Source organism: Cervus canadensis, chromosome 18, assembly GCF_019320065.1.
Source record: "Cervus canadensis isolate Bull #8, Minnesota chromosome 18, ASM1932006v1, whole genome shotgun sequence".
NCBI lineage: Eukaryota > Metazoa > Chordata > Mammalia > Artiodactyla > Cervidae > Cervus > Cervus canadensis.
Window position 1 is genome coordinate 54750559 of NC_057403.1, and position 21922 is coordinate 54772480.

General features: G+C 49.4%; 1 protein-coding gene across 1 annotated transcript in view; it reads left to right on the plus strand.

The window, feature by feature from the left end:
• Positions 1-21922, plus strand: part of SLC38A8 (solute carrier family 38 member 8) — a 39549-nt gene that overhangs the window by 9218 nt on the left and 8409 nt on the right. The window contains exons 4-6 of the mRNA XM_043436622.1: positions 16140-16281; positions 17062-17163; positions 20268-20325. Of these exons, the coding sequence (XP_043292557.1) occupies positions 16140-16281; positions 17062-17163; positions 20268-20325 (302 nt within the window). The remainder of the gene's footprint in view (positions 1-16139; positions 16282-17061; positions 17164-20267; positions 20326-21922) is intronic.

A 21922-nucleotide genomic window follows, 5' to 3' on the forward strand; every position in this document is an offset into this window, starting at 1 on the left:
TTGAGAAGGATTCTGAGGGCAGCTGTATTGGAAAGGATCTGAGGAGTGTTGTGTTAACAATGGTTCTGAAAGTGTACCATGTTTCAAAGTATTTTGAGGGATGTGTGTTGAGCAGCATTCTGAGAAGCTGCTCTTTTGTGGAGGATCTGAGGGACTGCCCTGTTGGGAAGGATCTGAGGGGCTGCCAAGTTGAAAAAGATTAGGCCTGCCTGTCCTGTTGAGGAGGATTCTGAGGTGCTGCCTTATTGAGAAGAATTCTAAGTGGCTACTGTGTTGGAAGGATGTGAGATGCTGGTGTGTTGGGAAGGATTTGGGGGGAGCTACTGGATTGAGAAATATTCTGTGTGACTGCTGAGTTGAGGATTCTGAGGTGCTGCCATGTTTCAAAAGATTGTAAGGGGCTGTCGTGTTTAGAAGAATTCTAGGCTCCTCAAAATGTTGATAAGGATCTTAGAGGTAGCCATCTTTTGGAGGATTCTCAGGGCCTGCTGTGTTGAGAAGGATAGGAGGGCTACTGTGTTCAGAAGATCCTGAAAGCCTGTCATGTTGAGGAGGATTTCAAGCTGCTGCCTTGTTGAGAAGTGTTCTGAGGGCCTGTAGTGTATGGAAGGATTCCGAGGGTACAGTGTTAAGAAGGATCTGAAGGGCTACTGTGTTGAGAAGAATTTGGGGGGACCACTGTGTTGGGGAGGATTTGTGGTACTGCCATACCGAGAAAGTTCTGTGGTGCTGCAGTGTTGGGAAGGATTCTGAGGTGCCGCAATGTTCACAAGAATTCTGAGGGGCCTCAGTATTGAATCTTAGGGGCTGCCGTACTTTAGAGGATTCTAAGGGGCTGCTGCCATGTTGAGAAGGATCTGAGAGGCTACTGTGTTCACAAGGATTCAGAGGGGCTGCCATGTTGAAAATGATTATGAGGGACTGCTGTGTTGAGTAGAATCCTGAGGGGGTGCCATATCAGAAGGATTGTGAGGGCCTCCATGTTGAGAAGAATCTTAGGATCTACATTGTTGTTCTGAGGGGCTTCTGTGTTCAGAAGGCTACTGAAGGGCTATAGCACTGGAAAAGATCTGTGAGTACCTCCATGTTGAGAAGAACCTTAGGATCTACGTTATGGTTCTGAGGGGCTTCTGTGTTCAGAAGGCTGCTGAAGGGCTATAGCACTGGAAAAGATCTGTGTTGCTACCATGTTGAGAAGGATTCTGAGTGACTGCTGTGTTGAGAAGGATCCTGAAGGGCTGCCATGTTGAGAATTCTGAGTGGCTGATCTTTGGGAAGGAAGTGAGAGGTTGCTGTCCTGAGAGGATTCTGAGGGACTGCTGTGTTGGGAAGAATTCTGAGGGCTTCTATGATAAAAATTATTTTGAAGAGCTGCGGTTAAGAAGTTAAGGAGGATTCCAAGGTGCTGCCTTGTTGAGAAGGATACTGAGGGTCTGCAGTGTTTGGAACGATTTCTTGGGACGGCTGTGTTGGGAAGGTTCTAAGATGCTGTGGTTTAGATGAAGGCTACTGTGTGAGAAGGATTCTAGGGGCTTTTGTGTTGAGAAGGATTCTGAGGGGCTGCAGGGTTGAGGAGGATCTGAAGCAGTGTCATTCTGAGTAAAATTTTGAGATGCTCCATGTTAGAGAGATTCCAAGGGCCTGTTGTGTTGGGAATGGTCTGTGGGCTATTGAGAATGATTCTGAGGCAAGTGTGTTGGGAAGGTTTGTGAGCAGATGCTGTTAGTAAGAATTCTGAGAGGCTGCTGTGTTGAAAAGCATCTGAGGGTCCACCCTGTTGGGAGGGCTGGGTATTGAGGAGGATCTAAGGTGCTGCCTTGTTGAGAAGGATTCTGAGGGCCTGAAGTGTTCAGAAGGACCTGAGGGGCTGCCCCATTGGGAAAAGTTCTCAGGGGGTGTAGTATTGAGAAGAAGAATGTTAGCAGCTGTGGGTTGGGAAGGGTTCTGAGGGGCTGCCATTTTGAGGAGGATTTGTAGGGCTCCATGTGAGTATGATTCTAGGGGCTCCATGTTGAGAAGAACTGTAGGAACTGCCATGCTAGGAAATATTCTGAGGGCCCCTGTGTTGATAAGAATCTTAGAAGGTGCTGTGTTTTGGAGGATTCTCAGGAGTTATAGGGGAGAAGGCAATGGCAACCCACTCCAGTACTCTTGCCTGGAAAATCCCATGGACGGAGGAGCCTGGTAGGCCACAGTCCGTGGGGTCGCTAAGAGTCAGACACGACTGAGCGACTTCACTTTCACTTTTCACTTTCATGCAATGGAGAAGGAAATGGCAACCCACTCCAGTGTTCTTGCCTGGAGAATCCCAGGGAGGGAGCCTGGTGGGTTGCCGTTTATGGGGTTGCACAGAGTCGGACACGACTGAAGCGACTTAGCAGCAGCAGCAGCAGGAGTTATAGTGTAGAGAAGGATCTGAGGTGCTGCCATGTTGAGAAGATTTTCAGGGACTGGGGTGTTTGTTAAATGGATCCTTGAGAGGCTGCTGAATTGATGAGAGTTTTGGAGCAGCTGTTCTGCAAAGGATCTCAGATGCTACCATACTGAGAAAGATTTGTGTGCTGCTGTGTTAGGACAAATTCTGAGGCACAGCCTGTTTGGGAAGAGTTTTGAGGGTCTGCCTCATTGAGGAGGATTCTGTGGTGCCGAGGTGTTGGGAAGGACTCCAAGGGAATTCTTCTGAACTTCTCTGTGTTCAGAAGAATTTTAGGGGTTGCCATGTTTTGGAGGATTCTCAGAAGCTACTTATTGAGAAGGATCCTGAGGGCCTATAGTGTTTGAAAGAATTCTGTGGAGCTTCCATATTGTGAAGGATCTGAGTAGATGTGGTGTTGACAAGGATTCTGAATGGCTGTACTGTTGAGAAGGATCCTGAGGGGGGCTGCCACATTGGGAAGGATTCTCATGGGTTGTCATGTCAGAAGGATTCTGAGGGCCTCAGTGTTGAGAAGAATCTTAGGGACTGCCACGTTGGGAGGAATCTTAGCAGTTGCAGTGGTGGGAACGATTCTGAAAGGACTGCCATGTCAGAAGGATTCTGAGGGCCTTTGTGTTGTCAAGAATCTGAGGGGCTATGGTGTTGAGGACGATTCTGAGATAGTATCACGATGAGTAAGATTTTGAGGTGCTCGTTGTTGAGAAGGATTCTGAGGGCCTGCTGTGTTGAGAAGGATTCTTAAAGCCTCCATGTGGAGCAGAACCTTCAGGGCTGCTTGTTGTAAAGGATCTGGGGGACTTCTGTGTTCAGAATGATTCTGAGGGGCTGCAGCATTGGGAGGGATCTGAAGTGCTGCCTTGTTGAGAAGGTTTCTGAGTTTCTGCTGAGTTTCTGGATGTGAGGCGCCTGCTGTGTCACAAGGGTTGTGAGAATCTTAGGGGCTGCCGTGTTTAGAAGGAATTCTGAGGGTAGCTTTAAGGAGAACTGAGGTAGTGTCCTGTTGAGTATGTTTTTCAGGTGCTCCATGTTGAGAAGGATTCTGAGGGCTGTATTGGAAAGTATCTCATGGGCTGTTTTGTTGAGAATAATTCTGAGGCATGGCATGTTGGTAAGCATTCTGAGGTGCTACTGTATTGAGGAGGCTCTGAGGCGCTGCCATGTTAGGAAGGATTCTTAGGGGCTGCTGTGTCCAGAAGGATTGTGAGGGGCTTACATTTTGAGGAGGATTCTGGGGGGTTACTGTGTGAGGTGGATTCTGAGGGCCTCCACGTTCAGGGGCTGTCATGTTGACAAGGATATTGTGCGCCTGCTGTGTTGAGAAGAATTCTGAGGGGCTGCTCTATTGAGGAAATATCTGAGAGGTGTATTAAGAGGGGTTCTGAGGATTGCTTGTTGCAAGGTATTCTGAGGGATATGTGGTGAGCAGCATTCTGAGAAGCTTCTGTGTGGCAGAGGATCTGAAGGGCTGTCATATCAAGAAGGATCTGGGGTGCTACCATGTTGAAAAGGATCTAGGTGCCTCTGTGCAGAGGAGGATTCTAAGAGGATGCCATGTTGAGAAGGATCTGTGGGCTGCTGTGTTGGGATGGATCCTGAGGAACTGCCTGTATGAGAAGAGTTCTGAGATGCTGTGGTGTTGAGAAGAATTCTGAGGTGCTGCAATGTTGAGAAGGGTTCTGAGCAGCTGCTGTGTTGAGAAAGATCTGATGTAGTGTCATTGAGGGGCTACCATATTAGGAAGGACCTGAGGTACTGCCAGGTTGAGAAGGATTTTGAGGGGCCAGATTATTTAGATGGATCCTTGAGGAGCTCCTAAGTTGATGAGGGTTTTAAGGGACAGCTGTTTTGCAAAGGATCTCAGCTGCTGCCATGCTGAGAAGGATCTAGGTGCTTCCGTGTAGAGGAAGATTCTGAGAAGATGCCATGTTGAGAAGGCTCTGTGACTGCTATGTTGAATAGGTTCTGTGGAACTGCCTGTTTGGGAAGAGTTTTGAGGGGCTGCTGTGTTAAGAAGGTATCTGAGTGACTGTGATATTGGGTAGGATTCTGAGGGCCTCTGTGTTGAGAATAATTTTAGGGGCTGCCGTGTTTCTGAGGATTCTCAGAAGCTGCTGTGTTGAGATGATTCTGAGGGGCTGCCTTGTTGAGAAGGACACTGCGGACCTGTAGTTTTCAGAAGGATTCTGTGGGGCTGCCATATTGGGAAGATTCTGAGGTGATGTGATTAAGAAGGATTCTGAGTGGTTGTCCTGATGAAAAGAATCCTGTGGGGCTTCCTCATGGGTTGGATTTTCACGGTTTCCTGTGGTGGAAGGAAGGATTTTGAGGGCCTCAGTGTTGAGAAGAATCTTAGGGGCTGTCATGTTGTGAAGAAGCTGAGGGGCTGTGGTGTTGAGAAGGATGCTGAGGTACTGTCATGTTGAGTAAGATTTTGAGGTGCTTCACATTGAGAAGGATTCTGAGGGCCTGCTGTGTTTGGGAAGAATCTGAGTGGCTGTTGTGTTGAGAATGATTCTTAGGCATGCCATGTTGGTAAGGTTTGTGAGTGGATGCCATGTTGGTAGGAATTCTGAGGTGCTATTGGGTTGAGGAGGATTCTGAGGGAATTACATGTTGAGGAGGATTTGAGTGGCTGCCATGTTGGGAGGGATTCTGAGGGCTTCAGTTCAGTTCAGTTAAGTCGCTCAGTTGTGTCCAACTCTTTGTGACCCCATGAATCACAGCATGCCAGGCCTCCCTGTCCATCACCAACTCCCGGAGTTTACTCAAACTCATGTCCATCGAGTTGGTGATGCCATCCAACCATCTCATCCTCTGTCGTCCCCTTCTCCTCCTGCTCCCAATCCCTCCCAGCATCAGGGTCTTTTCCAATGAGTCAACTCTTCACATCAGGTGGCTAACCTATTGGAGTTTCAGCTTCAGCATCAGTCCCTCCAGTGAACACCCAGGACTGATCTTCTTTAGGATGGACTGGTTGGATCTCCTTGCAGTCCAAGGGACTCTCAAGAGTCTCCTCCAACACCACAGTTCAAAAGCATCAATTCTTCAGTGCTCAGCTTTCTTTAGACTCCAACTCTCACATCCATACATGACTCCTGGAAAAACCATGGCTTTGACTAGACGAACTTTTGTTGGCAAAGTAATGTCTCTGCTTTTTAAAATGCTATCTAGGTTGGTCATAACTTTCTTTCCAAGGAGTAAGTGTCTTTTAATTTCATGGCTGCAATCACCATCTACAGTGATTTTGGAGCCCCCCAAAATAAAGTCTAACACTGTTTCCACTGTTTCCCCTTCTATTTCCCATGAAGTGATGGGACCGGATGTCATGATCTTAGTTTTCTGAATGTTGAGCTTTAAATGAACTTTTTCACTCTCCTCTTTCACTTTCATCAAGAGGCTTTTTAGGTCCTCTTCACTTTCTGCCATAAGGGTGGTGTCATCTGCATATCTGATGTTATTGATATTTCTCCCGGCAATCTTGATTCCAGCTTGTGCTTCTTCGAGCCCAGTGTTTCTCATGATGTACTCTGCATATAAGTTAAATAAGCAGGGTGACAATATACAGCCTTGATGTACTCCTTTTCCTATTTGGAAGCAGTCTGTTGTTCCATGTCTAGTTCTAACTGTTGCTTCCTGACCTGCATACAGGTTTCTCAAGAGGCAGGTCAGGTGGTTTGGTAATCCCATCTCTTTCAGAGTTTTCCACAGTTTGTTGTGATCCACACAGTCAAAGGCTTTGGCATAGTCAATAAAGCAGAAATAGATGTTTTTCTCTCTTACTTTTTCAGTGATCCAGTGGATGTTGGCAATTTGATCTCTGGTTCCTCTGCCTTTTCTAAAACCAGCTTGAACATCTGGAAGCTCAAGGTTCACGTATTGCTGAAGCCTGGCTTGGAGAATTTTGAGCATTACTTTACTAGCGTGTGAGATGAGTGCAATTGTGCAGTAGTTTGAGCATTCTTTGGGATTGCCTTTCTTTGGGACTGGAATGAAAACTGACCTTTTCCAGTTCTGTGGCCACTGCTGAGTTTTCCAAATTTGCTGGCATATTGAATGTAGCACTTTCACAGCATCATCTTTTAGGATTTGAAATAGCTCAACTGAAATTCCATCACCTCCACTAACTTTGTTCGTAGTGATGCTTTCTAAGGCCCACTTGACTTCACATTCCAGGGTATCTGGCTGTAGGCGAGTGATCATACCGTCGTGATTATCTGGGTCGTGAAGATCTTTTTTGTACAGTTCTTCTGTGTATTCTTGCCACCTCTTAATATTTTCTGCTTCTGTTAGGTCCCTGCCATTTCTGTCCTTTATCGAACCCATCTTTGCATGAAATGTTCCCTTGGTATCTCTGATTTTCTTGAAGAGATCTCTAGTCTTTCCCATTCTGTTGTTTTCCTCTATTTCTTTGCAATGATCCCTGAGGAAGGCTTTCTTATCTCTCCTTGCTATTCTTTGGAACTCTGCATTCAAATGGGAATATCTTTCCTTTTCTCCTTTGCTTTTTACTTCTCTTCTTTTCACAGCTATTTGTGAGGTCTCCTCAGACAACCATTTTGCCTTTTTGCATTTCTTTTCCATGCGGATGTTCTTGATCCCGGTCTCCTGTACAATGTCACAAACCTCCATCCATAGTTCTTCAGGCACACTGTCTAGCAGATCTAGTCCCTTAAATCTATTTCTCACTTCTGCTGTATAGTCATAAGGGATTTGATTTAGGTCATACCTGAATGGTCTAGTGGTTTTCCCTACTTTCTTCAATTTAAGTCTGAATTTGGCAATAAGGAGTTCATGATCTGAGCCACAGTCAGCTCCCGGTCTTGTTTTTGCTGAGGGCTTAAGAATGCTTAATTCTGAGTGTTAAGAAGCATCTTAGGGGCTGCCATGTTGAGGAAGATTAGAAAGAGTGCCTTTTGAGATGGATCTTTGTTTAGAAGATTGTTGGGGGCTGCTGTATTGAGAAGGATCTGAGGAGTAGTTGTGTTGAAAGAATTCTGAGAGGTGCTTTGTTTAGATGTATTCTGAGGGGTTGCTTTCTCGGGAAGGATTCTTAGTGCCTCCATGTAGAGCAGAATCGTAGTGGCTGCCATGTTGAGGAGGATTTAAGGGGCTATGTTTGGGATGATTTGTGCTGCTGCCGTATTGAGAAGGTTCTGAGGTACCACAGTGTTGCAAAGGATTCTAAGGGGCTGCAGTGTTCACAAGGATTATGAGGGACCTGAATGTTGAAAAGAATCTTAGGAGCTGCTATGCTTTAGAGGATACTAAGGGTCTGCCATGTTGAGAAGGATTTGAGGAGTTGCTGTGTTCAGAAGGATTCAGAGGGGCTGCCATGTTGAAAATTATTATGAGGGACTGCTGTGTTGAGTAGAATCCTGAGAGGGTGCCATATCAGAAGGATTGTGAGGGCCTCTGTGTTGAGAAGAATCTTAGGGTCTACCTTGTGATGGTTCTGAGGGGCTTCTGTGTTCAGAAGGCTGCTGAAGGGTGATAGCATTGGGAAGCATCTGTGGTGCTGCCATGTTGAAGATGATTTTGAAGGGCTGCTGTGTTGAGGATTCTGAATGGCTGATCTTTGGGAAGGAAGTGAGGGGTTGCCATATTGAGAAGATTTTGTGGGGCTGCTGGGTTGGGAAGGATTCTGAGGGCTTCTATAAAGAAAATTATTCTGAAGACCTGCTGTGTTAAGGAGGATTCTGAGGTGCTGCCTTGTTGAGAAGGATACCGAGGGCCTGCAGTGTTGGGAAGGATTTCATGGGACTGGCATGTTGGGAAGGTTTTATAATGCTGTGGTTTAGATGTATCCTGAGGCCTACTGTGTAAGAAGGATTCTAGGGGCATTTGTGTTGAGAAGGATGTGGGTGACTTCTGTGTTCAAAAGGATTCTGAGGGGCTTCAGTGTTGAGGAGGATCTGAGGCAGTGGAGTAAGTCATTTTGAGTAAGATTTTGAGATCCTCCATGTTAAAAAGGATTCCAAGGACCTGTTGTGTTGGGAAGAATCGGTGAAGTTGTTGTGTTGAGAATGATCCTGAGGCATGTGTGTTGGGAAGGATTGTGAGCAGATGTTGTTAGTAAGAATTCTGAGAGGCTGCTGTGTTGAAAAAGATTTGAGGGTCCACCACATTGAGAAGAATTTGGGAAGGCTTGATGTTGAGGATCTAAGGTGCTGCCTTGTTGAGAAGGATTCTGAGGGCCTGCAGTGTTCAGAAGGACCTGAGGGGCTACCTCATTGGGAACAATTCTCAAGGGATATAGTATTGAGAAGAATGTTAGCAACTACCATTTGGGAAGGATTCTGAGGGGCTGCCATTTTGAGGAGGATCTGAGGGGCTACCATGTGAGAATGATTCTAGGGGCTCCATGATGAGAAGAATTGTAGGAGCTGCCATGCTGGAAGTATATTGAGGGCCTCGATGTTGAGAAGAATCAGGAGGTGCTGTGTTTTGGAGGATTCTCAAGAGCTGTGGTGTAGAGGAGGATCTAGGTGCTACCATATTCAGAAGGATTTTGAGGGGCTCTGGTGTTCAGATGGATCCTTGAGAGGCTGCTGAATTGATGAGGGTTTTGAGTGGTGCTGGTGGTGGTTTAGTCACTGAGTCACGTCCGACTCTTGTGACCCCATGGACTATAGCCTGCCAGGCTCCTCTGTTCATGGGATTCTCCAGGCAAGAATACTGAAGTGGGTTGCCATTTCCTTCTCCAGGGGATCTTCCCGACCCAGGAGTCAAACCTGGGTCTCCTGCATTGCAGGCAGATTCTTTACCGACTGAGCTATGAAGGAAGCCCAATTATTAAAGATGCAAAGGATCTCAGATGCTACCATACTGAGAAAGATTATGTGCTGCTGTGTTGGGACAGTTTCTGAGGCATGGCCTGTTTGGGAAGAGTTCTGATGGGCTGCCATGTTGAGGAGGATTCTGACTATCGCCATGTTCGGAAGAATTTTAGGGGTTGCTGTGTTTTGGAGGATTCTCAGAAGCTATTGTGTTGAGAAGGACACTGAGGACCTGTAGTGTTTGAAAAGATTCTGTGGGGCTGCCATATTGTGAAGGATCTGAGTAGACGTGGTGTTGATAAGGGTCTGAGTGACTGTCCTTTGAGAAGGACCCTGAGGGGACTGCTGTGTTGGGAAGGATTCTCGTGGGTTGCTGTGTCAGAAGGATTCTGAGGGCCTCAGTGTTGAGAAGAATCTTAGACGCTGCCATGATGGGAATAATCTTAGCTGCTGCAGTGGTGGGAATGATTCTGAAGGGCTGCCATGTCAAAAGGATTCTGAGGGCTTTTGAGTTATGAAGAATTAGAGAGGCTGCGGTGTTAAGGGCTCTTCTGAGATAGTGTCACGTTGAGTAGATTTTGAGGGCCTGTGTGTTGGGAAGGATTCTTAGGGGCTGCTGCGTTTAGGTGGATTCCTGTGGGCTGTCATTTTGAGGAGAATTCTAGGGGCTGCCATGTTGGGAAGAATCTTAGCCACTGCTGTGTTGATGAGAATTCTGAGTGGCTCCCACGTTGGGAAGGATTCTGATAGGCTGCCATGTCAGGTTTCTGAGGGCTTTTATTTTGAGAAGTATCTTAGGGGTTACCATCTTAAGAAGTAACAAACGAGGTGGGGGGGGGGATCGGGATGGGGAATATGTGTAAATCTATGGCTGATTCATATCAATGTATGACAAAAAAAATAAATAAATAAATAAAAATTAAAAAAAAAAAAAAAAAGAAGTAACAAACGGGCTACCTGGCGAGATGGATTCTGATGGCCTCTGTGTTTAGAATAATCTTAGGGGCTGCTGTGTTAAGAAAGATTATTAGAGTCTCCATGTGGAGCAGAATATTTGGGAATGCTGTTGAGAAGAATCTGGGGGACTTCTGTTCAGAATGATTCTGAGGGGTGGGAATGCTGTTGAGAAGAATCTGGGGGACTTCTGTTCAGAATGATTCTGAGGGGTTGCAGCATTGGGAAGGATCTGAAGTGCTGCCTTGTTGAAAAGGTTTTTCTGAGTTTCTACTGTGTTTGGAAGGATGTAAGGGACCCACTGTGTCAAATGGATTGTGAGGATTTCTGTGTTGATGAGTTCTTAGGAGCTGCCACGTTGAGAAGGATTCTGAGGGACTGCTGTGTTGGGAAAGATTCTAAGGACCTGCAGTTTGGCGAAGGATTCTGAGGTGCTGCTATATAGAAAATAATCCTGAAGGGCTGCTATGTTGAGCAGCATTCTGATCTGCTGTCATGATGAGCATTCTGAGTGGCTACTGTGTGAAAAAGATTGTGAGGGCTTTTGTGTTGATAAGAATCTCATGTGCTGCCATGTTGAGGTGGGGCTAATCTGTTGAGAAGGATTCTCTGAGCCTCCATGTTTTGAAGATTCTTAGAGGTTGCTGTGTTGGGAGGGATCTGAGACCTGGTTGTGTTGGTAAGCATTGTGAGGTGCTGCCATGTTGAACAGGATTCTGAGGGGCTGCCATATTGATAAGAATTCCGAGGGGCTGCCACATTGAAAATGTTCTGTGGAGTTGCTGTGTTAAGAAGGATTCTGAGGGGCTGCTGTGCTGAGGATTCTGAGTAGCTGCCTCACTGGGAAGGATATGAGGGGCTGTTCTAGAGGATTCTGAGGGGATGCAGTGTTGAGGTGGATTCTGAAGAGTTGCCATATTGAGGAGGATTCTGAGGTGCTGCCTTATTGAGAAGAAATCTAAGTGGCTGCTGTGTTGGAAGGATGTGAAGGGCTGCCATGTTGAGAAGGATTTGGGGCTGCTGGGCTGAGAAGTATTCTGTGTGGCTGCTGTGTTGAGGAGGATTCTGAGGTTCTGTCTTATTGAGATGACTCTGAGATTCTGCCATGTTTAGAATGATTGTAATGAGTTGCCATGTTCAGAAGGATTCTGGGGGCCTCCGTGTTAAGAGGGCTCTTAGAGGCTGCCATCCTTTAGAGAATTCTCAGAAGGATATGAGGACTGCTGTATTCAGAAGATTCTGAAATTCTGCCATGTTGAAAATGATTTTGAGGGGCTGCATATTAAGGGGGATTCTGAGCTGCTGTCTTGTTCAGTGTTCTGAGAGCCTGCAGTGCTGAAAAGAATCTTAGTGGGTGCTGTACTTTAGAGGATTCTCACAGACTGCCATGTTGAGAAGGATCGGAGGAGCTGCTTTGTTCAAAAGGATTGTGAGGGGCTGCCATGTTGAAAATGATTTTGAGGGGCTGTGTGTTGGGAAGGATCCTGAGGGGTTGCCATGTTGGAAAGGCTTGTGAGGAGCTATGTGTTGGAAAGGATTCTGAGGGCTTCCATGTTGAGAAGAATGTTAGGGGCTGCCATGTAGAGATGTTCTGATGGTTTTAATTTCTGTGTTCAGAAGGCTGCTGCAGGGCTACAGCATTCGGAAGGGTCTGAGGTGCTGCCATGTTGAAAATGATTTTGACAGGTGGTTGTGTTGAGGATTCTGAATGGCTGCTCTTAGGGAAGGAAGTGAGGGACTGCTGCGTAGAGTAGTTTCTGAGGAGCTGCTGTGATGGGAAGGATTCTGAGGAATTACCTGTTTGGGAAGAGTTCTGAAGGACTGCTGTGTTGAGAAGGATTCTGAGAAGTTATGGTGTTGGGGAGTATTCTGAGGGCCTCTCTGTTGAGAAGAATTTTTCGGGGCTGCTGTGCTTTAAAGGATTCTCAGAAGCTGCTGTGTTGAGAAGATTCTGATGGGCTGATGTGTTGAGAAGGACACTCAATGGCTGTAGTATTTGGAAGGATTCTGTGGGCTGCCATATTGGGAAGGATCTGAGGAGATGTGATGTTGAGAAGGATTTTGAGTGGCTGTCCCATTGAGAAGGATCCTGAAGGACTTCCTCATGGATTGCTTTGTCAGAAGGATTCTGAGGGGCCTCAGTATTGAGAAGAATTTTAGGGGCTGCCATGTTGGGAAGAATCTTAGCAGCTGTGGTGGTGAGAATTATTCTGAAAGGCTGCCAAGTCAAAAAGATTCTGAGGGCTTTTGTGGTGTGAAGAATCTGACGGGCTGCTGTATTTAGGAGGATTCTGAGGTAGTGTCATGTTGAGTAAGATTTTAAGGTGCTCTCTGTTGTAAATGATGCTGAGAGCCTGCTGCATTGGAAAGGATATGAGTGGCTGTTGTGTTGACAATGATTCTGAGGTATGTTTTGTTGGTAGGCATTCCGAGGTGCTGCTGTGTTGAGGAGGATCTGACTGGATTACATGTTGAGAATGATCTGAGGGGCTGCTCCGTGTTAGGAAGGATTCTTAGGGGCTGCTGTGTTCAGAAGGATTTTGAGGAGCTTTCATGTCAATGAGGATTCTGAGGGGCAGCTGTATTGGGAAAGGATCTGGGAGGTGTTGTATTAAGAAGGATTCTGATGGCCTGCCAAGTTGCAAAGTATCCTGAGGGATGTGTGTTGAGCAGCATTCTCAGAAGCTGTTCTGTTGTGGAGGATCTGAGGGGCTGCCAAGTTGAGAAGGATTGTACCTGCCTGTCCTGTTGAGGAAGATTCTGAAGTGCTGCATTATTGAGAAGAATTCTCAGTGGCTGCTGTGTTTAGAAGGATTCTGGCAGCCTCAAAATGTTGAGAAGAATCTTAGAAGCTGCCATCCTTTGGAGGATTCTCAGGGGCTGCTGTGTTGAAAAGGATAGGAGGGCTGCTATGTTCAGAAGATCTTGAGAGGCTGCCATGTTGAAAATGATATTGAGCAGCTACCATGTTGAGGAGGATTTTGAGCTGCTACCTTGTTGAGAAGTATTCTGAGGGCCTCAGTATCTGGAAGGATTCTGAGGGTGCTGTGTTTAGAAGAATCTGAAGAGCTACTGTGTTGAGAAGAGTTTGAGAGACTACTGTGTGGAGAAGGAATTGGCATCCCACCCCAGTATTCTTGTCTGAAGAATCCCAAGGACAGAGAAGCCTGGTGGGCTACGTCTGAAGGGTCGCAAAGAGTCAGACATGACTGAATGACTAAGCACAAACATCCTGTGTTGAAGAGGATTGTGGTGCTGCCATCCTGAAAAGGATTCTGAGGTGCCGTTGTGTTGGGAAGCATTCTAAGGGGCTACCGTGTTCACATGGATTCTACAGGCCTCAGTGTTGAAAAGAAACTTAGGGGCTGCCGTACTTTAGAGGATTCTCACTTGCTGCCGTGTTGAGAAGGATCTGAGCATTGCTGTGTTCAGAAGGATTCAGAGGTGCTGCCATGTTAAAAATGATTTTGAGGGGCTGCCATGTTGAGAAGGATACTGAGGGTTTGCAGTGTTTGGAAGCATTCTGTGGGGCTGCCATGTTGGCAAGGTTTTGAGGTACTGTGGTTTAGATGGATCTTGAGGGCTACCATGTGAGAATTATAGAGGCTGTGGTTTTGAGAAGGATCTGGTGGGCTTCTGTGTTCAGAAGGATTCTGAGGGGCTGAGGGTTAAGGAGGATTCTGAGGTAGTATTGAGCTGAATAAGATTTTGAGCTGTTCAATGTTGAGAAGGATTCTGAGGGTCTGTTGTGTTGGGAAGGATCTGTGGAGCTTTTGTGTTGAGAATGATTCTGAGGCATGTGTGTTGGGAAAGTTTGTAAGTGGATGCCATGTTGGTAAGCATTTTGAAGGCCTGTAGTTTTGAGGAAGATTCTGAGGGGCTGTTATGTTGGGAAGAATTCTGAGGAGCTGCCATATTCAGAGGCCCTCTGTGTTGAGAAGTATCTTATAGGCTGCCTTGCTTTGAAGGATTTTCAGGGGGTCCTATGTTTGAAAGATTCTGAGATGCTGCTGTGCTGAGGAGGATTCTGAGGGGCTTCCCTGTCAGAAGGATTTTAAGTATCTTAGTGTTGAGAAGAATCTTAGGAGCTGTTATGCTGGGGAGATCTGAGAGCCTCTTTGTTGGGAGAAATCTGGGACTGCCCTGTGTTGGCGGATTCTCAGAAGCCGATGTATTGGGAAGGATCTGAGGGGCTGCTGTGTTTAGAAGAATTCTGAGAGGCTGCCATGTTAGGAAGGATCTGAGGTGCTGGCATGTTAAGGATTTTTGAGAGGCTGGAGTATTTAGACAGATCCTTGAGCAACTGCCAAGTTGATGAGGGTTTTGAGGGGCAGCTATTTTGCAAAGGATCTCAGATGCCCCCATTCTGAGAAGGATCTATGTGCTGCTGTGTTGCGGATTCTGAGGTACTACCTGTTTGGGAAGAGTTCTGAGGGGCTACTGTGTTGAGAAGGATTCTGAGGTGCTGTAGTGTTGGTGGGGATTCTGAGGGCCTCCATATTGAGAAGAATTTTGGGGGCCGCCGAGTTTTGGAGGATTCTCAGAAGCTGCTGTGTTGAGAAGATTCTGAGTGGTTGTCCTGTTGAGAAGGATCCTGAAGGGTTGCCATGTTGGGAAGGATTCCCAAGGCCTGCTGTGTGAGAAGGATTGTGAGAGCCTCAGTGCTGAGAAGAATAGTAGGTGTCGCCATGTTAGGAAGAATCTTAGCAGCTGCAGTGGTGGGAACAATTCTGAATGGCGGCCATGTCAAAAGGTTTCTGAAGGCTTTTGTGTTGTCAAGAATCTGAGGGGCTGTGGTGTTCAGGAGGATTCTGAGATAGTGTCATGTTGAGTAAGATTTTGAGGTGTTCCATGTTGACAGGGATTCTGAGGACTTGCTGTGTTGGGAAGGACCTGAGGGGCTGTTGTGTTGAGAATGATTCTGAGGCATGCCTTGTTGGTAAGAACTCTGAAGTGCTGCTGTGTTGAGGAGTATGCGTGGATTACAAGTTGAGAAGGATCTGAGGGCCTCCTGTGTTGGGAAGGATTCTTAGGGGCTGCTGTGTTTAGATGGATTCTGAGGGGCTGTCATTTTCAGAAGATCTTAGGGATTGTTGTGTTGAGAATTCTGGGTGGCTGCTGCGTCAGAAGGATTCTGAGGGCTCTTGTGTTGAGAAGTATCTTCGGGGCTGCCACGTTAAGAAGTATCAGAAGAGCTGCGTGGTGAGACAGATTCCGATGGCCTCTGTGTTTTAAAGAATCTTAGGGGCTGCTATGTTGAGAAGGATTCGGAGAGGGTTCAGGGTTGAAGAGTATTTGAGGTAGTGTTGTGTTGAGTACGTTTTGGAGGTGCTCCATGTTAAGGATTGTGGGAGCCTGCTGTGATGGGAAGGGTCTGAGGGGCTGTTGTGCTAAGAATGATTCTGAAGCATGCCATGTTAGTAAGAATTCTGAGATGCTGCTGTGTTGAGGATGATTCTGAGGGCTGCCATGATGAAAATGATTTTGAAGAGCTGCCGTGTTGAGGAGGATTCTGAGTTGCTGCCTTGTTGGGAAGGATATTGAGGGCCTTCGGTGTTTGGAAGGATTCTGAGGGACTGCCATGTTGGGAAGGTTCTGAGGTGTTGTGACTTAGGTGGACCCTGAGGGCTACTGTGTGAGAGGGATTCTAGGGGCTGTTGTGTTGAGAAGAATGTGGGTGGCTTCTGCTTTCAGGAGGTTTCTGAAGGGGTGCAGTGTTGAGGGGGGTCTAAGGTAGTGTGGAGTTGAGTAAGATTTTGAGGTTGAGAAGGATTCCTAGGATCTGTCATTTGGGGAAGGTTTCAGGCTCAGGTGGCAGATCCCCAAGGGCCCGCAGCCTGTGTGATATGGAGCAGAAGCAGCTAGCTCAGCCCCGCCCTAATTCCCCTCCTCCACTCAGGCCATCTAATAATGGGGTCACCCTGGGGCGGGCTCTCGGGGCTCGCTGCCTCTCCTTCCCTCCCTCCCCGCAGTGTGGGATTTCCTCCTGCCCGGCGCCCCGCCAGCCCCCCAGCCCTGGTACACCGACGAGCGCTTCACCCTGACCCTGCTCTGCGCGATGGTCATCCTGCCCCTCTCCACGCCGCGGGAGATCGGCTTCCAGAAACACACAAGGTACGGGCTGCAGACCCCTTCTGGGGGCAAGAGCTGGGGCTGGGTCCCCACCTTGGCTGGCGATTGGGGGTGGTTTCTGTCCACCTGGGATAGGGGAGCTGCCAGCATGGTTCTTCCCATTGGGAGAAGAGGAAAGAAATGTTAAATTACGAAAGTCATTCGTGTGCATGATAGAAAATACAGATAAACAGAAAAGAAAATTGCCTGTAATAACAGGGCCTCCATTTTGTTAGCTAATGATCGCAGGCTTTTTCTGCACCCACATACACACAGACAGGCACGGAGACACACACACACTTTTTTCATTTCACAGTCTGAGGCCGCACATATACTTTTGAGAAAATAAAGTCTGGCAAAAACCTTCACACAAGTGTGCCGCCCACCTTTCCCTGCCGTGGAGAGCAGTGGAGCCAAGAAACAGCAGGCAGGACCCCAGAGCCCCCAGGCGCCCCCAGCCCTCTCCAGCCCTCTCCAGCCGGTCCTTCTGCACGCTGTGGCTGCTTAGATGCTGGATCCCGGGGGCTGTGTGGCTGTTGCTGGAGAGGAGGGGCGCCCATAGTGATCACAGCCTCACAGGTCCCGCTGCTTGGCATGAGGGTGTCCCCGCCTGGAATGCCCTTCCTGCTGTCCCCATTGTACAGATAATTGGGGCCCAGACAGGAAGACCTTGCCCGACCCCTTGCCAGTGTGGGCCGAGCTCACTCCGAGACCTACTCTGTATGGCTCCCCAGGCGCTGCCTCACCATGGTCGCCCCCTGATGCCGCACTCTCGTGTGTTAGCATCCTAGGCACCCTGGCCGCCTGCTACCTGGCCCTGGTCATCGTGGCGCAGTACTACCTCAGGCCCCAAGACCTCGCCCGTGAGCCCCGCCTGGCGTCCAGGTGGGTCTGGGGATGGCTTCCGGGGGCTTCTGCGAGGGGCGAGAGCAACTTACCCACCCTCCGTGGTTTGCACAGAGCCCTGGCTCGTCTCATGAAATTCTTCAGGTCTCTGATGTGGTAGAGCTCAGCAAAAGCTCCTTTCCTTGTTCAGAACCACTCAGCTGCTGCTAGTGAGGACAGGGTGAGGGACACGGAAGAACTACATACCCCGTCAGCCGGGGGCTCCTGGGCTGTTGCAGATGTGCCCCACAGCATGGAAGCAGCAGAACCAGCCAGCAAGATGCGGAGGCCAGAGAGGCCTGAGCGAGCCCAGAAGTGGAGGAGTCCTGTAGGGATTTGGAGCTGCCGGGAGGATTGCCGTTTTGCATGGAAGCCATGTCAGGGTTTTGATCACAGCCCGGCCTTGAAATCAAATCTGGTGGCAGGCCAGCTCCAGGGGCCTGTGACCTGTGACGTCACCCAGGTCCCAGGCTCAGAAGGGCCCCGCCCTTGGTTTAACACCCTGCTGTCACCATCTTGAGATTCTTCATGGCTCCTGAACAAGGGCCAGCATGTTCGTTTTGCACGTGGCCCCACAAATCCAGGAGGGGCAGGTCCTTCCTGCCCCCTCAGTGTCCTGAGCTGCCAGCGCTCTTTGGTGCTCCTTGGCCTGCAGGGTGTGGGCCCTCCTGGAGAATAGATCAGAGGTGGAGCAGGAGAGAGAGGAGAGTCTGGGGTGACTCTGAGCTTTGAGCAGGGGGACGGAGGGCCATGCTGCTTCCTGGACTGTGTGGGATGGGGAGGAGCAGGTGGCTGAGGGAGGGTTTTGGTGGGGACATGTTAGGTGGGAAAGGCTTTGAGACACTAAAGGCATCGGGGAGCTGTCAGATTGGAGTTCAGAGAGGCCCCGGCTGGAAGGAGAAATGTCAGCCCAGAGGTGGCATGCAAGGGCTGTGTGAAAACTGTAACAGCCAGTGGTCCTCCACCCGGTCCTGGGGGCCCAGGAGAGGAATGGCAAGTCGGGAGCACTGTTCGCCTCCTGGAGCTGCTTGTTCTACCACAAACTGGGAGGCTGAAAGCAGCAGAAATGCCTCCCCTTGGTTCTGGAAGCTAGAAACTGAATATGAAGGTGTCAGCAGGGTTGCGCTCCCTCAGGAGGCTCTGAGGAGGGTCCTTGCTGCCCCTTCAGTGTCCTGAGTTGCCAGCCCTCTTTGGCGCTCCTTGGCCTGCAGGCGCTTCACTCCAGCCTCAGCGCCATCCTGACACGGCTCTCCCTGGGTATGTGTTTTCTCTTCCCTTAAGGGCACCAATCGATGGATCAGCTCCCAGCCTGCTCCAGTATGACCTCGTCTTGATTTAACCAGTTATATCTACAAAGACCCTTTTTCCAAATAAAGTTTCATTCTGAGATTCCCAGGGGATATAAATTTGGGGGTGGGGGCGGTCACTATAAGCCCAGGACAGATGATGATAGAAGCTGGATCTCAGAGGTCAGTGAGCAAAATTTCAGGAATTTTAGAGTGTTCACCACCACTGCTCCTGGGTCACATGGGACTGAGCCCTGGCGCTGGATTTAGCCACAGAGGCCAGTCTTGATGTGGCTGAGTCTCGTCAGGGCAGGAGTTGGGGATAAGGCCCAGGTGGATTGGGGTCGGGAGAGAGGTCTTCTGAGCAGGGGAGGAGAGGAGTGGGCAGGAGTCGGGGCTCAGTGGCCCCCACACGCCCCTACACTGATGGGGTAGTCCAACAGAGCAGGGAACCTGGCAGGAGAGGGCTGGATCCCCTGCTGACCTGCGGCCCTGGGTCCACTCAGGGGAGGGTCTCGTGCCCTGGAGGTGCATCCTCCAGGGCTGGAGCGCAGATGGCACCACCCACAGGAACAGGAGGGGACAGTGCGCATGGCCCAGAGGATGCAGGCAGGCAGATGGGGCAGCGGAAACGTGGGCTCTGAGAAGCCGGCCGTCTGCTGACAATGCTGTTGAGGAAGGTCTGGGAAGGCGGGGCTCGGCTGGGGGGAGCCCCGGGCTGCACCCAGAGTTAAGAGTCAGCCGGAAACACGGCGCAGAAGGGAGATGCCACTGGGCAAGCCTCCTGTGGCTGCTGTAGCAAGTTACTGCCAAACACAGTGACTCAAAACTACACAAGCATATTATCTTCTGATGTCAGAAGTCCAGTCTCACTGGGCTGAACGCGAGGGGTCAGCCATGCTGTGTTCTTTCGGGAGGTCTAGACAAGAATCCATCTCCTGGCCTTTCCCAGTTCCTAGGGGTACCCACTTTCCTTGGCTCGTGGCCCCTCCACAGTCTTCACAGCCAGCAAGGTTCCATCTCTCTGATCTTGCTTCTGCGGTCACATCTCCCTCTGACCACAGCTGGGGAAGGTTTTCTGATGGCAAGAATCATTATGATATATGGGGCCTAGATAATCTGGGGTCATCTCCCATCTCAGAGTCCTGACCTTCATCACACCTGCAGAGTCCCTTGTAGGTTATAAGGTCACAAACTCCCAGGTTCCCAGGATTAGGACGGGGGAATCTTTGGGGACCATTATTCTAGCACAGCCAGGAAACCCTGGTTGTGTAGTGGGTGCTATTTATGCCCCCACAACTGTGTGTCCCCAAATCTGCTGGAGGCCAGAACCTGGAGCTGCTTGAAATGGAAGCTGGAGGGCCACCCACTGGGGGCCACTGAGAGTGTTTGACCTCAAGAGTCTGCCCCATGCACCCCTCAGTTCTCTTAGGCCGCTTAGAGATCAAACCATCCTTGTCCTATTGGGGTCTGTTTGGATGTTGCCTGTGCCCTGCCCCCGCACCCCCAGCCCCTAACCTCACTGGGGACAGGCAGCCTCCAAGGAGGCTGGGAGTTCCTCCTAGTCATGTCCTGCCCACATTCTGCCTGCGTGGAGACTGTCAAGTTGTGAAACGTCAGCACAGATGTATTTAAAAGTGCAGCACTTTACATGCAGCTTCTGCCACCCCTCAACCCTGGAGTGGACGTGGTTATTAAAATCTGCCTTAGAGTCATGCTTTGTTACAACTTGCTTGTATTATTAAAACTCGTCTTTAAGTTGAACGTTGTTTTGAGTTTAACTTTTTGTGACAAACGCCCATTTTCATCTCTTTACAGTCCCTCCTCCTGGACCTCTGTATTTAGTGTCTTCCCCACCATCTGTTTTGGATTTCAGGTAACCTTGGCGTCTGTGTTGAGGAGGGCAGCATTTGCAGGCTGTGGTGACTGCCTGCTCCCTTGGGGGCAAGTTGCCTCCCTGTCAGGGGTGGGGGAGGTTTGCAAATGTGTTTCGGGATGAACCAGGCTGTCTCTAGGGGACCGTGCCTATGGGTTGGCATCTGGGCTCAGAGAGCTCTGAATTTCTCAGTTCAACTTGGGAACTGGCTCCACAGACCACCACCACCAGCAGCAGCTCATTTGTTGGGTCTGAGGTCGAGTGTGGGGGTCCGGAACCTGTGCCCTCCTTTGCAAAGTTCTGGTGGCAGTGTCGCCCCACCTGGGGACCCAGAGCCGCCTTCCTGCAGGTGGATTCTGCCACAGGGGCTGGAGGCTTGCAGGCTAGGAGGGTAAGAAGGTGTCCAGGAGCGGGTGCTGGGCAGGATATGTAGAATTTGATAGAGTGTCATGGAGTGAGGGCTTTTGTGTGTGTAATCTAGTGGGGGAGCTTCTGCTGCAGCTCTGGGGCGGGGGGCAGATTCAGAGATGCTCTTTGCCAGGCGCTGATGCCTAAGAGGAGTCTTGAGGAATGTGTGGGAGGTGGCAGGTGCAGGGAGATGCTTCCATTGGAGATCCACGGAGGGGAGGGGTCCCAGGCTGGAGAGCTTCTAAGGTCTGGGTGAGGTGGGTGCTTGGCGAGAGGCTGGAGATGGCTGTAGTGGGGGGTCGGGCTCTGTTCCCTGCCTTCTGGTCTCTCGGGGTTCCTCAGTCTCGCTGCAGGTGGCAGCTGACCCCCTTTTTCCATTGCTTATTTTGGAAAGATTTGCCTCTCTCCTAAAGACAACCACCTACCCACCACACTGACAACAAAACCACCCCATGTGGAAGCATGTTCATAAGACAGAGGGGCTCAGGACTGATGGGGTCTCAGCTTCCTAGCCCCAATGTCTTCTCCACTTACCCATCCATCAGCTCCTCTTTCTGTTCTTCATCTTGTGTCTTCTCTGAGAACCATTTCTTGGGGGGAAAAAAATCCTGAAACACTTCCATTTCTCTTTTTTATAAATGAGTTGTTTTATCGCTTCTGGGACTTAGCAAGCCGCATACAGGATTTCTCACGTTTCGTCCTACACACCCAATATTTTGAAAGATGTAAAGTGATGATTTTGCTGTCAACTGTCTGGATGGAGTTTAACCAGCCCTCTCTCGGCTGCCCGAGCACCATATGGTGTAGCGGGCTCGCGCCAGCGGAGGGGAGGGGGGCCGCTTTCCAGATGCTTGGAGGGGTGCCCCCCTCACCTTTGCCTTGGCTCCCTCATCTGATTCTCCTAGCAACCGAGGCCTGGGCTGCAGTTTCCAGGGACACGGGATGCAGAGACAGGGAGTTAGGAGAAAGATGTGGATTGCAGGGTGGGGGTGGGGCTGAGGACCAGTTGCTGAGGCCAAGGAAGGGGCTGCTAGGATCCAGCTTGTGCAGTTGGGAATCTGGGGGTTGGGGGACTAGATGTAGGGGAAGGTGGAAGGGAGGAGGGTGAGGGGTAGGGCAGGGCCGTACAGGGAAGTGGGGAGTCCCTGTCGTCATCAGGAGTTCTGCCTCAGTTCAACCATACCCTTCC